Source organism: Dermacentor variabilis, chromosome 8 (genome assembly GCF_050947875.1).
Source record: "Dermacentor variabilis isolate Ectoservices chromosome 8, ASM5094787v1, whole genome shotgun sequence".
Lineage (NCBI taxonomy): Eukaryota > Metazoa > Arthropoda > Arachnida > Ixodida > Ixodidae > Dermacentor > Dermacentor variabilis.
Window position 1 is genome coordinate 103,587,311 of NC_134575.1, and position 22,951 is coordinate 103,610,261.

The following is a 22,951-nucleotide window of genomic DNA, read 5'->3' on the forward strand; positions in this document are numbered from 1 at the left end:
TGCATACGCCGAGGTAGGTAGTTTGATGAAAGTAGGGTTGATAGCAGTAGTGTGTGAGAGAAACCCGTTGACTAAGAGACATGTGATGCTATCCACTTGGCGACAGCAGCTCATGTCCATGGGCAAATGAAAAGGCTCAAAGAAATCAGCCCCTAAGATGGCACAGCGGACGTCTGTACTCTTAAGACAGAGGTCGAGAGTGAGAGACTTCTGTCCGCAAATGGGAATCACGGAAAAGTTGGTAGCTTGTAGGCGGGTTGACTTTGCGTGGAGACGCCGGCGAGCTTTGGAACCAGGAATTGCGCTGAACTCCGCACCAGTGTCAACCAACAAGCGCAGCCCTGTAGTCCGGTCGGTTATACGGAGAAGCAGCCTTGACTTAGGGCCATGATCGCCCGCCGCTTTTATTGATGACCAGCCATAGCGTTTCCCGTGTACCACGAACTGGATGAGAGACATAGACGACCCGTGGCGACAAGACCTAGGTGGTAGTAGCACAGAACCTGTGACAAAAAACTGCGCTCAGGTTGCTGAAATTGCCGTTGCACAGAAGGCGGCGGGAGAAGCTGCTGAGTTACATACGGTCGGTCAGTGAAATTGCGAGTGTTGTACAATTCCTGACGCAAGTCGGCGACTTGAGATGCGACCTCTTTTACAGTTTCCAGAAAGGAATCTATTCCTGAAAGTTGAGAGCTGCGCACTGCATTTATATCTGCCGGAGCGATGTCCATCATATCGTCAGCCAGTACGGCGAGTTCCGACAAGGGCTTATCCTTAGCTGGGATGAGAACCATGCGTATGTTGGCTGGAAGACTTTGTAGAAAACTCTCACGTAATACGACCGTGTAGAAAGAGTAGTTGTTCACCAATCAGGCGTTACAGGTAACGTAGAAACTAAGCTGCACGTCGGTCACCGAGCACTTTGTTGATCAGGAGCCTCTGAATACGCCGATGCGCAGGCGGGACGAGACGTCGAAGAAGAGTCTCTTTTATTGTCTTACATGGCGGTTCCTGATGTAACTGGACGAGGATGTCACATATATCAGCCGAGGCCTAAAGCGGCAAAGCTTCAAGCAGAAGTTTAGGTTTGAGAAACGCCGACGTGACGCGAAGGCTGCGAAACTTGCTCTCAGCTTGTATGAACCGTAACATGGCATCAGCAAGCCACAGCTGTGACTCCTATAACACCCGTAGCAGCTACCTGACCGTTTGCGGATGTAATATGAATGGAGTTGAGATCGTCTGGAGTCTGGGTTTGATTCACTGAAGGTCGCGTTCGTAGTACGGTTCGCCAGTATCTATCGAACCACCAGGCACAGTTAGGTGCACTGGGCTGTAATTGTACACCCCTTCAGTGGATCTACTCCATCCATTTCTAGCTCCTCTTTCTCATCTATTAAGCCGGGCCTCACTGCTCGCCCATGTCTTCAACCAGCGACGCGCTAGAAGAAGAAAAGTTTGCCACACTCTAATAATTCGGTCATAACCTTCAGTGATTTCGAAACCCGAAAAGGAGAGATCATTCTCGTTGCCTTTTTAATTTTCTCAGAATGTATCACGTAAATTGTGGGAAATTCTCAGTATGACGGCCAAGAAACTTGGACTTCTTCGGAGCGCCCTCGTTTCCGAGGTTGATCAGGGAGGAGGGGGAAAGAACATATCATAGGTGCACATCAGATTTAAGGCAGGAGCGCCACTCACACAAAACGGAGCGCAGTGAGGGTGCGCGGCAGGGCCTTCAAAGGACAGGTCCTGCATGCGCCTGATGTACGACGCTACTATGAGCAAATATGGTGTAGCGGCGCGACTATCGCCTCCAGAGCCGGTGAAGAAGAACATGCCTCACATGCATGTAGCGCGAAAATGGAACTCACTGGCGAGCCAGACCTGAGCGCCCGCAGCATCGGCCGCTCCTGATATCCTGCGGAACCATAGCTCGCCGGCCGAAATAAACCGTGGCTATGGCCGCTACCTCATCGCGATGCCTCCCACAATGATATGCCCAAGGTTAGTTACCCAACAAGGGTCGCGCTTGCTGCGCGGGAAACTGAATGTAAAAGGAAATAAAGAGTGCACAGGAAACGCTGAAATTTAGAGACAAATGGGAAGATAGAAGCGCAGTGTAGCAAAAGGCAACTACTGATTTTTCTTGGGCGGGTGAGCCTAGTGGTGCCGCTTACGTGAAGCAGAGGCCAAAAGGTGTGTTGCATCTGCGAAGGGGCCATCAACAACCACGTCTCTGAGGTGCTCGATCGCTGTAGATGTGGGACTGGGTGGGTACCGTTCTTCAATGAAATTCTTTGACACCGACCTAAAGTACTATGTTTGTGTGAATGGGTCTTTGCTGGTCTTTAATGGACCTCTTTCGTGCCAAGTTGGTGTTCGAAGGATGGGCCCTTAGCTCTGTGCCACTCTTGAGCGGCAGTAAATTCGACACCCGCTTCATTGCGAGGGTATCGAATTAGACAGCTTTGATGTCAATAGGTAGCAGGAGAGGGTTTATTCACCACGTACGAGCGCTCCTAAGATCACGTGTTATGTGACGCCATCGAGAAAAAAAGGATGTTTTACATTCGTCCACCGTGGTTTTGATTGGCGCTGGCTTTGACTGCCAGGCTAGATCTAGTGAACATAAGTACCAATGATATTGGACGAGTTGATAGCCTTCCTCGTAGCACTACTAATAATGCAACGCACGCGTAATGCAGAAGTTGTGGGTTTGGCTCCCACCGTCGGCATGTTATGTTTTCGTCCGCTTTAATTTCCCTTTTCTTCATTATTTTCCTCATTCCAATTTCAAGCGCACTCGATTTCCCCGGTGCTTTCGTTGACTTCATTGTTTGTTGGCTTTATGTGTTCATGGTAATCAAATAATGAAACAAAATTGTCGCATGGCTCGATTTGAACAAACGGCCTGTAGCACAGAAGCACTGTGCTTAAACAATCCCGCCCGGGATGCTTTGCCTCAGGAGGCGGCATTGAACACCCTTCAAAATTGACCTCGCGCAAGAATGTTTTGTAGCTGGCAGAGAGCTCTTTCATGAACAGAGCGGGGCCGCTAAAAGTAAATAAGAATGGGCTCATTAGTAACCTCACAAATTAAATAGCTTCAGTAACAATCCCACACTTACCCATATATACTGCGAATAACAGCAGAGTCACAAAGGAAAGCAATCTGGATTGTGTTATCTTGAAAAGCGTTTAAATTTAGGTGTAATGTTAAAGTTGTAGGGAAGGTGAAGACCCAGAAAGTGCCAGAACTACAAAATCGCGAACCTCGTCAGCGTGAACTAAGGCAGCTGACTGCATGAACCACGCCATTAAAAGCGTCTCAAGACAATACCGACCCTCACCTCTGTTGCTTATTACTCGATTCCACAGGACCGAGCATGACTATTGACACAGCCTGCTCGTCAACGATGACCGCCCTGAACGAAGCCGTGTTGGCACTTCGCTCGGGACGCTGCGAGGCGGCCATAGTTGGAGGATCCAGCATCACCCTCAGTCCCAATGTTATGGCTAACTCCATTAACTTGGGAGTGCGGTCAACAGAAGGAATAAGCAGACCCTTCGATTCAAACGGTGAGATCACTGTAAATTTGCCGAATGTTGGCAATGATTGTGTCGCCAGCTCCTACACAAGCAGTCATTTCTTCAATGATCAAATGATGATAACAGAAGGATATATAAAGAAAGGTAGCGATAATATTATTAATAGTACTTTATTGATGATTTGAGTATCATACAATGCAAGAATCGGGCCTGCCAAAGCTGCGGTGGGCTTGAACGGCAGTGCTTGGCAGACAGCGACAGAGCCATTAGTTACACGTTATTAGTTGAACAGTGAAAAAGAAAACACTCATGACAGGCTTCCGATCAGGCATTATTGTGGCTAAGAGCCTTACTCAAACCATACTCTGTCTTCAAGTCTTGAATGCTTTGGGGAAGTACATTAGACTTTGCTGGAACATAATAGTTACGGAGTCTTTGACCGTATATCGCCTTACAGCGGGGTGTAAAATAAGCATTCCTTGGTCTCAAGCAACGAACAGTCACATAAGGAATTTTATGCCGGCTTATTCAAAAATGCTTTAAGACAACAGTTTCTAGGAGCAAGGAATTGAAATCAGGTAAAGAGAAAGATTTGAACACACCAGATTTGGGGGAGACATCATATGCAATATGCTTCAGAATACCACGAAGGACAGAACTGACCCGGTTTACCAAATGTTGAGCGCCATGACCATATGTAGATACCCCATACGGGATCACACTGCAGCATAAGGCATGCACTATAAGCTTCCTGACAGACAATGGCATCTAACATTTAATATTATCAAAACACAAGACACTGCGCGAAGTTTTCGACAAATATGTGCGAGATGATTGCTCCAGGATAAATCACTGTAAAAAAAACACAAAGGTATTGAATAGAACAAGCGTATTGCACACGGTCACACGAACAGGGATTGCAATGCGATGTGTGCAAATATAATGGGGACGATAGGATAACTTGCTTGACAGGGTTGTGGAAACAGAGTAGTTGAGATTTAGACTCATTGATATCGACTGCATTATTCCTAAACCATTCCATCACTTTCGTTGCTGCCATTTGTACAGAAGAGATGGCGTGAGGGTAACTTCGAGCGTATGAAACAAGGACAGTGTCATCAGCGTACTGATATAATTTGACGTTCACAACATTAGGTAAATCGTTGAAATATAAATTGACTAATAACTGACTCAAAATTGAACCTTGGGGGATGCCATCTTTAATTTCGGTCAGGTTGCTACGAAATCTTTCAATAGACACAAGTTGGTGCCTGTGAATAAGAATTTTTTCACAAGTCGCAAAAACGCACCCCGACAGCCTAGCAAAGAAAGTTTGGTTAGTAGTATACTATGACAGACGCTGTCAAATGCTTTGCGAACGTCGAGAAACAGTGCACAAGCAATCTTATTGTGTCCAAACGCAAAGTTTAGTGTATCGGAAAAATCTTCTAGCAGCAACTGCGTGCCCCGATTCGGCACAAAGCCACACTGGCTAGGAGATAACACGCCATGCTTGTTTAAAAAGCTGCTCATCGTCTTGAGCAGATGTTTTTCCAATATCTGTCTAACGCATGAAAGGATTGAAATAGGCCGGTAGTTTTCGATATTGTTGCGTGCGTCACTTTTAAAAAGAGGAATTGCCAGCGCATTTTTCAGATTATTGGGAATGATACCAGTGGCAATAATATTGTTTAAAATGAATAGTAGCACATATTTTATTGCTTCAAAAGTTTGGCGCAGCTCTAATATTGGAATACCATCAATTCCTGGGGACTTATTTGGTTTTAGACTGAAAAGGATTGATTTCAGATCATTTTCCGAAAACGTGGGAAGAAAGGCAGATTTTGAAACACTAGTTTGCAATGTGCAAATATCTGGATGTGTTCTCGCTACACCAGACACCTTTAAAAATGAGGTAAAATCATTAGCGGTGGCAGTACCATTTGAAGAAAAACGAGACATCAGATCAACATGGCGATTAGCGATTACATCACCACCTCTAAGATTGTTAATTAGGGACCATCTTTTTGCGCTCTCACAACGAGCGTCCGTAAATTTTGCTAGTATAATATTACGTTTTGCTAGACGTATCATAGCATTGTGAACCTCTTCGTACCAAAGTCGCAAAGCAGCACAATTAGGACTTCTCTTTGTTTGAACCCATAATAAGTATTTTGCTTTTATTTCCGCGAGTATTTCTGTGGACATGCATTCTTGGTCCAAGTTACGTTGTTTGATTTTACAGACCCGTGTAGCTGCAAGCCGGAAAACGGTGAACAGTGTTACAAAGTTGTCATAGACGTCACCTGGAGGAACAGTCATCAAAAAGTTATACCAGTCGTGATTTATTACGAATTTGTCGAAAGCCAAGGGGTCAACGAATGAGATTTCTTTGACTTCGTTTGGAGCGACCAAGTCAATCTCCAAGATCTGTTTGAGAGCAGCAGACCATGTATAAATAAGTATATTTTGAAACGTACCTGAACAGCGAATAAGAAAACAGCAACAAAACGGCGCATCCTAAGAAACGGCGCATCAAAAAACACAAGGACATAATACCTACTAATATTACATAAAATATCACATTCAATAAAGGGTATTAAAGCTATCGTATCTGGGTGCTATAATAGATCTTTGCCCCATAGCCCAAACAACCTTTCTACCTTGTGCGGGTGGATCGCAAAAGGTATAAAGGATGCGAATACAGAGTTCTTTTTTCAACCCGTCTAGCTTCCAAAACAGTGCACTAGAAAACATGGTTTGGCAATGGCTATGAACAGCGCTCACAATTATTTTTTTTTCTTGCGGAGCGAGTGGCGAAGTTTGTCAAGCCCTCTGGAGGGCCGCATTTTAGGTGCACGGAAATGAAAACGCTGAAAACAAAGGTGTCTATCCAGCGAACTCGCTCAACCAGGAAAATCCACATAAGATAGTTGGGTTTTTCCTATAAATGATCCGAGTACACGTAAGCGATTCTTATGAGCGGAACATTATTGTCCAATTGTACGCCGCTGAGCGGTCCGGAGAGTTTCGCGCTGCGAGTAATGTACCGTAGCGGTACGGTGCTGCCCGAGCCAGCAAGCAGCAGCAGCAGCCTGTGGTGCCCACGCTCCATGCCAACGAAGTCGTGCGCGACGAGGGACGGAGAAAGCAGCATGGGGCCACGAAGGCCGGCAAGCACGCGCAACGGCTAAGCCCAGTGGGGCGGAGAGAGAGATACGCGCCCCATGCTGGCTTCAGACGGGAGATGGCGGCACCCGCAAACGCGCATCACGCGGCTGCCTCGCCGACAACACGTCTCGCTCCGCCGCATAGCGCCACCGTGTCTACTACGTCATGATGCGCTCATGATGTGTCGTCGCCGCAAATGGGAATTTATCTACACTTTGGTGATATGAACGCCGCCTTTCTCAATAAAAGGGTCATTTAATGCTATCACATCAAAAAGCCGTAGGCATACGTAGATGGTGCTCGGAACCATAGAAATCACCGGCGAGGTAGTTTCGGGCGAGTCGGGTCTGGAGTCTGATGACAAACGGAAGTCACTAAAGCACTGCACTAGACGCGTTTATGTATGTGTTGATTTCTTCAGTCTCGCGTCAAGCGTTGGTACTGATTCATACGTAGGTGAGTTGTGTCATCAGTGGTAAGCTGCTCGGAAGGTGGATCTGTAGATGGAGATAGAAGAAACAATGGTGGTAGCTTCGAACTTCGGCAGCACTTCTTTCTCTATTCGTTGTTTTTTCACAAAGTATGGCGGCAACAAAAAAGCACGCTAGAATGATTGTTTTCAATATTATCTGCATCACAGACATGTTTGTCAATTATTAAACCACAGGACGATCAATTGAAATGGGCTCAGTAGTTTAGCGTATAGAAAGAACGATATGATTATGAGGGTAGCCATCGTGAGGGACGGGGGAAAGATTTTGACCACCTAGGGATCGCTAACGTGAACTCAATGTACGGTACGCAGCCGTTTTTTTTTTTTTTTTTGCACGGTACGCGACCCCCTTCGAAATCCGTCCGCCAACGATGGCATGTGATCCTGTGGCCTCGTTCTTAGCAGTGCAATGCCTAAACCGTTAAGCAATCATGGCGCTTAACCAGAGCAAGCTTTCATTTTTACCCACTTACATAATATTGTGGAATACGATACAAGACGTTCTTTTTTGTTACTGTAAACCCAACGCGTATGTTAGAATTTATATGAAGCCATGCAGTCATGAAGCGGTTCACAATACATTAGAGATAAATGCGATGCGTGCATGTGTTTCCTTTCGTTTCATTCAACGTGTAATTCAATTCTATTTTTCATCTCCCAGGTCTTAACTTCTAAGTTATGCAATGCTTATATTCATGCACTACTACATCATTCATAAGCTTTGGCGGAAACACCCGCTCAAGTGTACATCCACTGTTAAACGTCGACGCAGAGACGTCGCGATGATGAAGGCGTTGTTAGATGCCTGTTGGAGCAAGATTACTTAGAAGAGGTACATGGTAAAAGAAAAAAAAACGGCCCCCATAAGAAACTAATTGTGTTCACAAAAAAGATAAGTTAGCAAAGTCACTATCGTGATTTCTACACACGGAGTGCCGGCATAATTGTAGTGCTCAGAGAACTATGCTGCATGGCCTAGTCTCACGAACAAAGGACATCTAGAGCTTTTATGCCCACTTGTGTCTCAGTGTCACGTAGTCATACTGATAAAGTAGCCCGAAATACACACGTAAGTGTTACCATTGCTATGTTGTGGCTATATCCGCAAATGCAGACAGGCCAAATAGAACTTGAAAAATTCTGCTGAATATCAAGCAGCATATCATTATGAGGTCTGTGTACATTACAGATACCTTTGAAGCGTTATTATATGCTCCTTCTTTTACGTCATGATTTCTTGCTTGTTTGCACACAATAGAGGTACTCTGGCGGGAACTCTTTGGAAGGCCAAGGTGGCATGTTTATATGGGTGTGCCGTTTAACTTTCGCCAAGCTCTTCAAGGAAGAAAAGATATTGAAGCCACATGGTGCAAGGCGCGAGTTTAACATCTGTGGTGTTCTGTCTTCAAGGGTCTGATGACCGAACACCTAATGTCTTTAATTGTATCTGGTGCCCTATTCTTTAAATATTTCTTTTCCAGGGAATAGCGTAGCTAACGTTAGCTGTGAGACCCTGTGGAGAGCGGTCTGCTGTAATCTGTGCCCGGTTTACAAATGGCGTTTATTTGTATATATTCATGGATATATCCAGCGAGATATGGCGGGCCAATCGATGGGCATGAAACCATGGAGGGCTAGGCCAAGGAAGCACAGCTTGAACAATTCTGCCTTGCAAACTGGGATAGCTTTTCTCATGTGCACTTGTATTTTTCAATGCAGCTGATGGCTACGTTCGCAGTGAAACTGTTGGAGTATTCTTTCTCCAACGGTTCTGTGACGCCCGACGTGTGTACGCCAAGGTGATCAACGTCAGCGCGAAAACAGATGGTTTCAAGGAAGAAGGTGAGTTGGTTTCAGAAGGTTTATGGCCGTATGGTGTTGATTGCATAGACAACCGCTACTCGGAAACGAGCGCTCAGAGCTGACACGGAAACTAGCCGATTACTATCTTGGAGCAGCCTTCTCTTGGGGAATATGAGACACCATATTGCGGCAAGAGTTTATTGGCCGATCTTAGTGACCAATTTCGGCTACATAACGCCTCCCTTGTGTCTCGAGCGGTCAGTCGCGCGACGATTTTGTGTGTATTCACGGATTTCTTTCACGCCCGGAAAAACACTAATGCGTAGCACGTATTGAGCAACAGAAAGCTTAAGCGGGAAGTTCTCATGCTGATCTGCAATTTCCTCCTTTACATTTTAATGGAATTAGAAAGTTAATCAATTAATAAAACACCAAGATGTGTTCTCAGTTTTTCATTGCAATGTGCGCAGTATCCCCCCAAAAATCTTAGCTTACTGAGTGCTTTTCTATCCCAGCACACTTAGCTTTTCGACTTGATCGCTATTACGGAAACCTGGCTCAAGGATAAAGAATCGCCATTTATACCAGGCTACAAACTTTCCTCTCTGCCAAGGGTTTCAAGGGCACGAGGAGGTGGCGTTGTCTTCTATATAAAAGAAAGTATCGCTTTTGATGTTCTTGCTGCTCTTACTATCAGTGACTCTACAATTGAGGCTCTTTTTATAAAAATTGATTGTGGCGTAACAGTCGGTGTAGTGTACTGGCCTCCCGGTTCTGCCGTTTAAATTTTTATTGAGAAACTTGAATCAATTATTGAAATCTTAACCTCTATAAAAGGTAACCGTGTCGTAATTGTCGGAGACTTTAATATAGATGTTTCTGTAGAAACTAAAAATTACACCTTACTTCTACAGTCATATAACATATGCAGTCTTATAACACAGCCAACGCGTATCGCAGGCAGTTTAGCACTTTATTAGACCATGCGCTTACGAACATCACGTGTAACAGATGGGCGGGAACTTACCTAGATCAAATAGCTGATCGCATACCCATATTTGTTGGGGTTAAAATCCAAGGAAAGAGCACTGCGAATATATCTGGTCATGAACCGCAGTTAAAGATTGACTATCGATTAGTTCGCGATAACTTGCAGGAAATAAACTTCCTTGATACCTATGGTAGCGACATAAACAAAGAATATACAAACTTCTTTACAGTTGTCTAGAGTGCCGTCTCGCAGAGCACCCCACACGAGTCCTCGGGTCAATATGTTGCACCTATAAGCCCATGGATGACTCACGACATCCTACGCATACTGAAGGAGAAAGAAAAATGGCTTGAAAAGTGGAAACGTGCTAAAACCAATTATTAATATCCAAGCCAGTTTAAGCGTTTCAGGAACCTGTCCGTCTCTCTACTGCGTTAGAGAAAACAAGAATACTATTCTCTTGTCATTAATGCTCAGGGCAACACAGGTAAAATTTGGAATATTGTAACAGGTGCAGTAGGGCTTCGTTCACAGCAACTTATATTACCAGATTTACTTGCCCAGGAAACAGTTGAAGAATTTACGAGTATTTGTAAATATAGGACCGCAGCTAGCAAACCAACTTCCTCAAATCACCGAATGTTCGCAGTCTATTCAATCTGTGTTGAATACCATGGTAATCAAGGACATCACAGTGTATCCCGGATATCCATATTGACATCCAGGCCGGACCCCGGCTGAAACATCAATAAACCGCTTCATACGCGCGTCTAGTTCACTGTATATATATATATATATATATATATATATATATATATATATATATATATATATATATATATATATATATATATATATATATATATATATATATATATATATTCCCCATTCCCCTTACGTAAGCAACATTCGTACTTGTCTCCGCCTCGCAACATTGCGGTGGAAGTACGGGGAGCCAACATGGAGCTCCACAGCGGTCGCTGCGTGAGTTAATCGACAGCCAAACCGCCACAATGACCGACCGCCCACCTCTCGTGCCGGAGATTCTGACTTTATTCGTGTTGTCACAGCTGCAAGACCAATGGACCTTCAGTGGCATCGATGGTACGCACGTTGAAGACTGGATTTCCTGGTATGAGTGTGTAAGTGAAAATAATCGGTGAGACCCAACGCTAATGCTATCAAATCTGCTATTCTAGCTCCGAGTCACAGCGCTAGCATGGTACCAGACCCACGAACACGACATAGCGAGTGAGGACCTTTCCAAGCAGAAGCTTCTAGACCTTTTTGAAAGCCATTTGGCCGTCAGCTGGCAGCAAAGATCGAGCTATTGACCCGTGCTCAAACGTCGACAGAATCTTACGTGGTGCATATTTAAGAAGTCCACGCGCTCTGTCGTAAAGTTGAAAAAAACATGAACGAGGCTACAAGACCGACCACATCCTGCAGGGCAGAGCAGGTGACGCATTAAACCTGCTTATCTGCAAGAACTATGAATTGGTGGACGCGACCATCAAAGTGCGCCACAATATCGAACTGATGAAGAGTCGGCGCTTTACGTTGCAGTTCCACAAGCTACTTAATACAGGTTCGACGTCTTTGTGTGAGATACAGGCACGTAGACATCCTCTGTATGGACAAAAAAATGACGCGCTTAATTCGTCATGAGCTCCAATCCATGTCTCCCATCGTTCCTGGTCAGCATTGGCCAGAAAAGGCATGTTATACAGGCGGTTGTCAAACAAGACATGCCGAATTTAAGAATCCAGTCTCTCTGACCCATTCGTGATGCCGCTGTCAGTCAGGATCGGTCCCGCGCAACCACTGCTTCCCTGTTTTCAGTGGTTCCATCTTACCGTCGTAAACCGGTCAACTGGAGGACACCACACAATAGGCCAATTTGTTTCAATTCCTCGAGTATTGCACATGTCGTCCGTCATTGCCGCAGTTGTTGTTCATCGCTCCCTGGGTGGAGCTTACTGTCCGACCGTCCAGATCTAGGTGTTCCCTATTTCTCTGTGCGCCCTTCATCTAGGAATACCGACAACGTATCTATGACCTTCTACACCAGCCCGTCACCTTTTCTTCTATGTCGTAGGTCTCGTTTGCCGCGGGCCCGCCGCTGTTCTTCCTCCGCGTTCTTGCGACAGGAGAACTAGTCGGAGGTGACGCTGCATTAATAACCCAGCCTACAAATCATCTAACATTCTCTACCCTTGGAGGTATATTAGACGTTGAGGTGGATGGAGTTCCAGTCAGGTACCTCGTCGACATCCGTGCGCATATGTCTGTAATGAGTGCCACCCTCCGCAAAGGCTCAGAAAGGTCCTGACGCCTGCCGTACCATCCACAGTACGCGCTGCCGACGGCACTACGCCACCGTTTGTCGGCATGTGTGCAGCACGAGTAACGATTTCCAGTCATCAAACCACCGTCTTATTCATTCTGTTAGAGCGGTGCCTGCATTACCTGACTTTGGGGTTGGACTTTCCTTTGACTTTTTGCCCTAATAGACTGCGCTACAGGTGTCGTGCAGTTGGACCTTCCTTCCGACAGCTACTTTGTTTCTGATGCACATCTTCTGTCTATATGTTCTGCCAGATTCGCCCGGTTGCCACCCCACGCCGCTACTACTGCACCTTTTAACACTCGACCACATGTTCCTGATGGCGACTACATCGCCTCTCCACTTGTGAACTTTATTCTATAGCATGGTGTCGCGCTCCGAAGTACCGTTGTCAACATTGTCGATAATTCTACTTGGCTTTTCCTTCTCCACTTCGCGTCTGCTGCACATGTTCTTCCCGGTGATATGACAGTGGCCAGTCTGAGGCCAGTGCACAAGTACCAGCTATTTCCACTCGCGCCAACTATTTCTGCCAATATCAGACCTATCGTCGCGTATTGCCGTTCGGCTTCGTCCCCCTACCACGACTCCGATAACATCATGGTCACCGACATCTGTCCAGGCTAAACTGAAGAGCTTAGGCAGGTACTTTTCAATTACAGCGATATTTTTGATTTCAATGACCACTCGCTCGGTAGGCAGCCGTAGTCGCTCGTCGAATTCACTCTGGTGATGTAGGTCCCATCGATCGCCGCGCCTACCACGTGTCTGCTGCACAGCACGGATTCATTCAAAGCGAAGTCGTGAAGGTGCTGAATAACATCATCAAGCCTTCCGCTAGCCCGTGGGCCTCACCAGTAGTTCTGGTCAAGAAAAAAGATACCTGCAGATTTTGTGGTAATTATCGCCATCTGAAGAAGGTAGCCAAAAAGGACGTGCATTCATTGCCTCGTATCGATGATGCACTTGACTGTCTACTTGGGGCGAAATATTTTTCATTGATTGACCTCCGTTCGTGCAACGGGTAGCTCACTGTTGATGAGAAGGATCGCGAGAACATAGCCTGTGTTATGGCGCATGAATTTTGCAATTCAGAGTCACGCCATTCGGGCTTTGTTATGTACCAGCGGTGTTTTAAAGATTGCTGGACATCCTTCTCCGAGGCTTGAAGTAGTCCGTCTGTCTGTGTCATTGGACCAAGTAATCATTTTTGCTCCAACCTCTGAAACGCACACTGATCATCTCGTAGCGGTCCTTGCTGTGTATCCCGCTGCAAAACTTCAAAGCAAACTTCGCTGTACTCTTCGAAGTGTCACTTCGGTGGTCGTAAAATAACCGTTCTCGAGCACCTTGTAAACGCCATTGGAATTCAAACTGACCTTGCCAACGTTCGAGAAATGCAAGGAATTTGCTGAGCCATGCTCAGATAAGGACGTTCGCGGCTTCATAGGCGTATGCTCGTACTTTCGTAACTTTGTTGAAAACTTTGGTGACGTTGCTCGCCCTCTCACCGAGCTTTTAAGGAACGACGTCGCTTTCGCGTGGGGACAACGGCAGACCGAACCCTTCACAGCACTAATCATACTATATGCGAATTCTCCAAATTTAGCCCATTTCGACCCTTCAGCATCCACTGAAATCCGCACAAATGCTTGTGGTCACGGCATTGGTGCTGTTCTTGCCCAGATTCGGCGTCGTCAAGAGTGCATTAACGCTTACGCAAGCCGTATTATGTCTATGGAAGAGCGCAAATATTCTATCACTCAACAAAAGTGCCTAGCGCTGGTTTGGGCGATCGCAAGAGTACATTTTCTCTGTAGTGTACAAATTGGCCCTTTTACATCAGGACGCCGACTGCTTGTCCCGTAACCCTGTTGACCCACCGAAAGCCGCAGACCTCAAATGCGACACCAGTGTTATGTACATCTCAGGCATCCTCAACATTGTCGATGAAAAGCGCCGTGGTCCTGTTCTCTGAACTATCATGGATCGGTTAAGCTCGCCAGCTCCTGACCCTTCCCGTCGTTTCTTCTGAATTTCTGATGGGGTTCTGCACAAACGCAACTTGTGCCATGATGACCTGACCTACTGCTGGCCGTACCGGGCCCCTTCAACACTCCGTGCTTCAACAACTCCACGACGCGTATCAACTGGGCATCTGGCTGTTACTCGCACCATTCATCGAGTCCGGCGCGGTTTCTTCTGACCGGACCTCTACCACTTTATGCGCCGGTATGTGACTGCTGGAGACCTGTGCCAATGCCGGAAACCCACTACTATGACTCCTTCTGGACTTTTACAGCCCATCCATATACCCACTGAACCTTTCTATCGCGTGGGGATCGATGCACTTGGCCTTTTCCCTTTCTCAACTAAGGACAACAAATTGGTTGCGACTACAACCGGTTTGGCAGACACGAGACATGAAATCACGCATATAATCACACTATTTCAATGCATGAGTAAAAAGAGCGTATTCTTATTCACCTCAAAAGATGAATCCCTAATGTGTTTTTAGTAAGTTCAAGATTGCACTCTAAACTGGCCTCACTCAGCATGCAGCTGAATGCCTGGGTTAGGTCTCTAACTGGCACTAGCGCTGCATGTAACTTCAGTGGTCGCAGTTTACCCATGGGCGAAAGACGCCGTAAAGCTCGCGCCTTGTTATAACGAAAGCATGCCGCCAGCAAAATGACGCCTTATGCTGTGTGACTCCTTACTTCAACACCGTTCCGTACTCAGTAGACTGCCAAACTGAATAAATTCATACACCCAAATGCCCGCTATGCTCGGAGTCATAGCATGGTAAATGAACCTTTTTATGCTTCCCTGTACCTCAATTCCAAATTAAAATACCGTGGTTCCAGCACCGTTTGCGATTTTTAAAGCTCTTGCAAATGGCGGCAAGTGATACAATCACATGCAGTCATCGTGACAACTGGCTTTTTCGACTGACATCGAGAGCCGCCGCGGACTTGCCAAGTCTGTTGCCAATCGCGACGGTTAAACGTCGTGATAACTGCCTGGCGGTAGCATGTCACATACGTGGAATGTGCACGCAAGTTGGAAGTCACTTACCATAAAGGATTGGTTGTTCAAGTAACGAACGATGAATGACTGCTGTCCTGTTTTCGTGGTGGCGCAAGATGGCTGACACAAGCTCTCCCTTGATTGGCCTTGGCTTCTGCCCGCTGGACGGATAGTCTTTCTCCGGTGGTGTGCTGATCCGCTATGTTGTGCGCGCGCGTGGTTGGGCAACTACGAGTGAAAAAGTAGAGCGCTAGTTCCACTCCCGCTTGCAATGTGCCTTCCTTTTGTCTTACAAGCAAAACGTTGCGCTCTTTGCTCAGTGTACGTCACTGATGCATAGCCATGCTCAGGAGCAGCCTCCTGCACTTGCAGCAGCAGCATACTCTAGGCTTTGCTCTCTGTTGACACAAGAGTTGCATGGGCGCTCTACTCGCTCTCAGAAGGTCAGACTGAAAGGGAGATATCACTGTCTCCTTTGGGATGGAGGGAACACCGTATTTCACGTCACTCGACATTTTGCGAGAGTAAAACAATGATTTGAAGAGTAAATAGGCCCCTTCACTCCTGCGATACTCTCCCTAGATGTTAAAGTATATGAGAGCATATAGAACAGCAAAATACTAAGCGAGATGCCAAAGTTTCATTATAATTCAAAGGGCCGTGCCCACTCTGAAGGCCAAGGGGGGGTTTCTGAGAACGCGTAGTAGTAGGGAATATTTTTAGATAAGAAATATTCGTGGAACATTAGCGAAGCTGCTGTGGATACTAGTAACATACAGCTTGGAAATTAAAGAAGCAAACGAATGTGGGTAAGAGGGTATTACGCGCAATAAAGCGAAGTTTCGGCATTAAATATTGCCGGGAGACTAAATAAAAATGTCAAGTCAAGCTATATTGATTAATTGATGCGTGAAGACGTCCTAGACGCTTACTTGCGCTGATATACTCGATGTTCTGTCTCCCGATCTAGTTAATTTATTGACATTTCTGCCGGGCATCAGTGACCACTCCTTCATCCGATTTGAGCTTAACAGTACTAATAATGCGATTTGATCCCAAATATACATGAGAGATTACTCTAAGGCAGCTTTTTCTTCGATAAATGCAGAACTGGGGACTTTTTTTGCTGAGCACACGCCAACCATTGCTAACCGTACTGTATAAACGAATTGGCGAATTTCTAAAGAGAAACTTCACCATCTTGCGTATAAATACATACCTTTACTCGTTATATCAGGCAAGCATCGTTCTCCATGTTTCGCTGCGGCATTAAAACGTCTTTTAAATAAAGAGAAACTAATTTTTCGCACAGCCAAAACAAGCGGTTTTCCTCATCACTGGGTTGCATATGAAGCCATCGCTTCAGAATATAAGAAAGCATTAAAAGATGCCCAAGCGTGTAATTTTCCACAGCACGCTACCGTCTTTGTTGAATAATGGCTCAAGAAAATTGGGACATGACTGCTGGTCCCAAGCATAAAAAAATCTGCTCTTAACGACAGCAGCGGCGCTGCCATTCCTTCATCACAGTGTCCTCACGCGCTGACTGATGCCTTTTTATAGCTTTTCCTCAGCAATCATCTGTTTCCATCCTCTGTTTTCGCCTAGCACAGAATCCTTAATGGACCCAATTGTATTTGACAGTCTTGGTGTACAAAGTTTGATTAGTAATCTAAAGGTTTCCTCATCTTCAGGAAGTGAAGACATCAATGCCAAATAAAGACATACAAGTGTTTATTCTTCCATTTACTTGTTGGAATTGTTTAGGCAGTCACTGTACTCGGGACAGTTGCCCAGGGACTGGAAGGTGGGCAAGGCTTCACAAATATTGAAGTCTGGTGGCAGCCATTGCGCCAACAACTACAGACCGATATCGTCGACAAATATCCCACGCAAAATATTTGGACATATCATATATTGTAATGTGGTTAAATTTCTTTAAAATCAGTCCTTTTCTTTCCTCATCAGCATAGTTTCCGTAAATAATTCTTGTGTCAGACGCAGCTCATCTCCTCCATCCATGACATCTTTGGCGTATTAGACAAGGGGTTCTTCATTGATTGCATATTCTTTTTCCGGAAAACATTTGATCTTTTTAACCACCAACTAGTTTGTTTAAAGCTCGGCAAACTGAAAATTGACCCTAACATTCTTTCATGGATCGAAAGTTTTTTTGCATAACAGAACTCAGTTCGTCATTGCTAATAACGCTTATTCTTCACCATGTTCTGTTACCTCAGGCGTTCATCAAGGTTCGGTGCTGGGGCCGGTATTGTTCCTATTATACAGTAGTGATCCACCAAACTCTATTAACTCCTCAATCAGATATTTTACCGATGACAGCATTATTTACCGAGCAATTTCTTGCGTTTCAGTCCCACCCATACCATAATGTGACTTAGATAAAGTATCTAGTTGGTGTTATACTTGGCTGATGAAGCTGAATTCTGACAAATGTAAATTCAGTGTTCAGTCAGTGTTTCAAATACAACGCCAACGCTGCGTATTCTCCTTTATCTCCGGTACAACTTCAGTGTAATGGATTCGCAATGGCAGCGACATTTCCGTGCATCTGGTTGTCTAAACACACATACCCAAATCAATAAAAAAAGAAGTTATAACTTCTTCAACACCAACCCTGGACCTTGTGCAGCAGCTTCTCCAGTTGTTATATCAACCACTATCGGCTATCTGTTCTGCTCTCAGCCACCTTAACTTTTTCAACTTGAGCGTTTAGAAGGCCAATCCTCGTGCACGTTATGAACGTTCGGCATCTCTCTCTTTTATACTTTTCAACACCAACCTTGGCTACCTATCAACCCTGACCGTCTGTCTCTTTTACACTTTTATACTATTCAACACTAACCCAAGAACTTGTAGAGAAGCTTCTCCAGTTCATTCGGCATCTATGTATTTTATACTTGACGTATTTGTCGCGTAAATCCACTTCTAAAGGTGGTTTTTGTTAGAATCGTGACCTTTCAGCCACGCGTCCACTGATTGCCAGGGAACTGACCTAAGACACGCAGATTCTGATCTCGATTGCACATAATCTCGTCTACCACATATGACAGCGAGATGGTGCGCGGGTATGATGGCCAGCGACTCAGTTCATTTCCTTTAACAAACCAAATCAAACCACTTCATTTTCAACGCAAATTTGTGGGTTATCCAGGCAAAAAGTCGTCGTAGACAACTTCAGTGGCTCTGGAGACCATACAGACAGCAGGACATAGTGACACATTGATAAAACAGAAATTTGAAAGCGTTTACATCACTTGTTGTTTTTAAATAGTGAAAATATTGTACAATGCAATGAAAAAAGAAATACAGTTATAGTAATTGTGAAAATATTTTCATGCGCATTGAAAAGATAGCAATGTGAAAACAAATTATAGAATCATAAAAAAGGCACTTGTTTAATAAGGGTTCATCAATCACTGAACATTAAAAATATACTATTTTAACTTGAATTTACAAAGTGTTATGTTGAACGTTAGGCTTCTTACTGCGAAGCTTTGCTGGATGCCGCTGGGCGGAGGCCCGCTTTATCCTTGTAGATCTCTCATAACTTTAAGTATTTGCGCGTACGTCTCACGTATTTTTTGATATTTAATTGTCTCATTGGGTCCTTTTTCTCGCAGGTATTCCATTTCCGTCAGTCAGTGGGTACGAAAACCTTCTCCGTAATGTGTACACTGAGGCTAACGTGGACCCGCGGGAAGTAGTTTATGTCGAGGCACACGCAACCGGAACCAAGGCTGGCGGCAGGCAGGAGTTGCAGGCCATCAGCAACTTCTTTTGCCCACCAGGGTGTCAGAAGCCACTCAAGGTCGGATCTGTCAAGAGTAATATGGGACACCCAGAAGGCGCATCCGGTAAGAATGGCTGGCTACTGAAGCGTGGGTCCGTAGCAGCTAACGAAACGTTGGTAGCGTCCACTTTTCTCTGAATATTAGGAGTCGCGAATGTCGCTGTGGCGATCAACGGCATGTGCATGTACATCTACTCTCGCTTGTATTACGCGGACACAATAGATTCAAAGCTCCACGGGCATCTTCTCGTGACATCATGCCATTTCTGCAGCGTCTGCCTGTGACGAGTTTAAGAATGAACAAGGATTACATGTTGCATTCGCATGCTGGGAGTCTCCGTGGTGGACGTTAACAAAACAGAGCAAAACTTGAAAAAAAGCTTTGGTACCCTTGTCGTCGCACTAGTCTATCGGAGATGCAGTTTGAATAGAATATTTTGAAAGGGACGGTTTGCTCAATACTGCGGTAGTAACCTGCTTATCTTCCATATAAATGCATAGTGTGAAGTCGAAACATTATCCGTCAGACTTACATGCTACATGCTACAGCTTACATGCTACAGCTTACATGCTACAGCTTACATGCTACAGGAAACAATCGCATTCATACTTATTATACTCTCTGTTTTCCGGCACTTCGAATATTTCTACGCATTCCTGTGAAAACTTCCGAACACCCAGTGATCTGTGATTACCCACGGCGTTCGCTATAGTAAATACAAAGGGCACGTCTGCGACATGTTTGTTAAACGCCGTGTTTTGTTTTCCATTCGGCGAAAGCAAAACTGGAAATGAGTAGGTAACCTGACGAAGACAATGAGATGCAATAGTCCCGTTGCAAAGATACACCACCTACCGGTGAGTTGCGGTTTAGCTTTCGATTCGAGAAGTACTCCGGGAAGACATTCAGCGTCTTACGAGAAGCCGCCTTTGCCGCCTGACTGCCTCTCCGCCGCGTGTGGGCACAGTGCTTGCTAAGCCCCTACACGCTGTTACAGTGCTGAGCCACTGTTGGTATAGAGGCACTGTTTGGACGGGACTGTGCCGAACTGCGGTCGGTTCGTGGGAGAGCGACTTGTCGAACTTGCCGCCGCATTGGAAGGCGCACGTCGATACGTATGTGCCGCAGTTGACAGCGACCACAAAATGTCAGCGAAAGGCATACATGCTCGTCACCGAAAGCTACGTCGTCACGCCATCTGTGTCAGCGAATTAATAATGCAGAACGTAAGTAACTGTACTTTGTTTGGGCATGATCACTGATGTTAAAATTGAACAGATTATACGCACGCGTAACGACACTGAAACACTCTGCATCGGCGCCCGCTGTACTGTGTTCGCTTTCTTTTACGCTCGCGAGTTGCCATGTGGGTACGCCTGATAAACGGCTTAGATTTTTGTAGACACGCGCTGCTTCGAAAGAGCCACTCCAGGTCACGAGCAAATAAGAACACACGCAAGATTCGGGTGTTGACGCGTAGTGCACGCGTAATGTGCGTATTGTCCCCTTTTAGGGCGCGGTTTCCCAAGTTGCACGTATCAGCAAGATGAGTAACCAGAACGCCGCAGTGTTGGCCTTGCATTGATGTTACGGTACATGGTGTAGCTTGTTTCAAAAATTCACGCAGGCCTCGCTGTACCCTCTCCGCGCGCAGTGGTTTCAAGGCATTACTGTAACTACAGAGTCTGCTGTCATTGTGCGGGCATCTTGTGGCTTCGCGGCATTCCTTTAACTGTGCAACCCTAAAACTTCCTCCCAGTTAGAGAGCTTCACTACGTCAGGCGCGCTGCAAACCTAAGGCAGTCCTTCCGTATAATATAAGACGGCATTACTATTTTAGGCTTGCAGGTATCGCAGTGCTGGGGATAAAAGAACCTGACATGATTGCGACAAAGGGACAGTGCTACAAAGTGCAGTGCTGTCTTTTTGTTTTCATGTTGTTGCGCTGTTCTCTCCCCTTAAAGATTCTTTGAGACCCTGCTGCAGTAGTCATGCAAGAAAAGGTCATGCCAGTACTTTCGCCTTTATTTCAGTACCAATGTGGTGTTCGCGAATGCCAGCTGCCGCAGGAGTCAGAAGAAGACGAAGCCACCTTATGCAGTTTCGGCAGCCGTGTCACTGCAAGATGGTGTATTTGGCGGTCGATGCGAATTTGTTGCTGGCATATATTTGTGCAACCATTTGCAAGCCGTGCTAAGGATTGTGGTGCTGCTTCAGAAAAAAGGATTCCATGAGGCAGCAGCTCATATGTCATTCACTGATTTGCTTCAGCAGTGGCGAGTGCCGAGAACAAATCCACTCCGAGGGACTAGCGTCCAAAAATTTACTGGCGAAAAGTTGGAGAAGGCGGGCATGCTATTCCTCGCTCCTCAAGGGTATACAACGGACAGGCTACAAGTGAGCCACTAGAGCAGCAAGAAAAGCAGCCATATGTCATTCACCGATTTCCTTCAGCAGTGGCCAGTGCCGAGAACAAATCTACTACGAGGGACTAGCGTCCAAAAAATTTACTGGCAAAAAGTCGCAAAAGGCGGGCAAGCTATTCCTCGCACCTCAAGGGTATACAACGGACAGGCTACAAGTGAGCCACTAGAGCAGCAAGAAAACGACATCATAGAATTTACTGATGCCTTGAATGCATTGAATCGAATTGGACATATTGCGCGTGTGTTTCAAGATGCCAATTTATGTGAAGCAGTCGAAACCACATATGGCAAGCGGATAAGGCTGTCTGCTAAGCTACCAACAATCGTTTGTGTCGCATGGGTTTTGTGTTCTCATGTCAGATGACTCAAATGTCAGAAGCAGGCAACCGCAGCCGTTTCGAAACACCTCAATGCTTTGTATGCTTCAGTGGCCTGACATCTTGGGAGGTCCCTTATGCAGTGGATGGAGCTACTTGCGGCAGGGCTTAAGGTATGTTTAGTTCATTGCAGTAAAGACATCTGTCTATTATAAGGCAAAAACTATGTTTAAGACAAGCAGCACATAACGGAATGTTTGCAGCAAGCAGTACATGTGCACCAGTTGTGGCATAATCTGAGACATTGTTCTTATGCGTTTTTTATGAGATAGTTGTTACGCATGCTGAAGCCCAGCAACTGGAGAGGACCTCCAGAAAGATAGTACGACGTGGTTTCAGGCACACAGCCCTGGGATAACAGCGTTCAACTTTGGCGTCATTATGAGGCGCAGAAGCTGGTCAGAGAACGGACTGGCTAAACTAACTGCTGTGAAGCACCTCTCTCATGTTAGAGCTGTCAGGTATATCTATTTGCTGCTCACACTCCATATATTTCTAAGAAAAACCTAATGGCCTTCCTGGCGTAAACTTCTATTTTTCAGGTATGGAATCACAAAAGAATGTAACGCAGTCCTGCGATACAAAGACACTATTATTGCTGCAGGCCATCCTGTTGATATCGTGAACTGAGCAATTTTTGTCAATCCCACAAAGCCATGGCTAGGGGCATCACCAAAAGCGATTGCCTTTGACCCTCTTGAGCCTTTTCCGTCGGGTACCGTGGTAATGAAGTGCCCCTATTCGCTAACAGATGCCATTAACGAAGACCACCTGTCTCAAGGGTTTTTCATCGAGTTTGACGAGAACTGCGGGCCTACTCTCAAGAAGGACCATGAATACTAAATGCAAGTGCTCGGCCCGATGGGTGTGACCCCGACGCAGTGGCCGGACTTTGTAGTATTTGGACCCCACGTCCTCATTGTACAGAGGTTGAGTTTTTTTTTTT

The 22,951-nt window shown here is 45.6% G+C and overlaps 1 protein-coding gene across 1 annotated transcript in view; it reads left to right on the forward strand.

Moving 5' to 3' along the window:
* Positions 1–22,951, forward strand: part of LOC142591509 (fatty acid synthase-like) — a 238,068-nt gene that overhangs the window by 76,665 nt on the left and 138,452 nt on the right. The window contains exons 4-6 of the mRNA XM_075703832.1: positions 3,382–3,582; positions 8,936–9,058; positions 19,032–19,265. Coding sequence (XP_075559947.1) covers positions 3,382–3,582; positions 8,936–9,058; positions 19,032–19,265 — 558 coding nt within the window. The remainder of the gene's footprint in view (positions 1–3,381; positions 3,583–8,935; positions 9,059–19,031; positions 19,266–22,951) is intronic.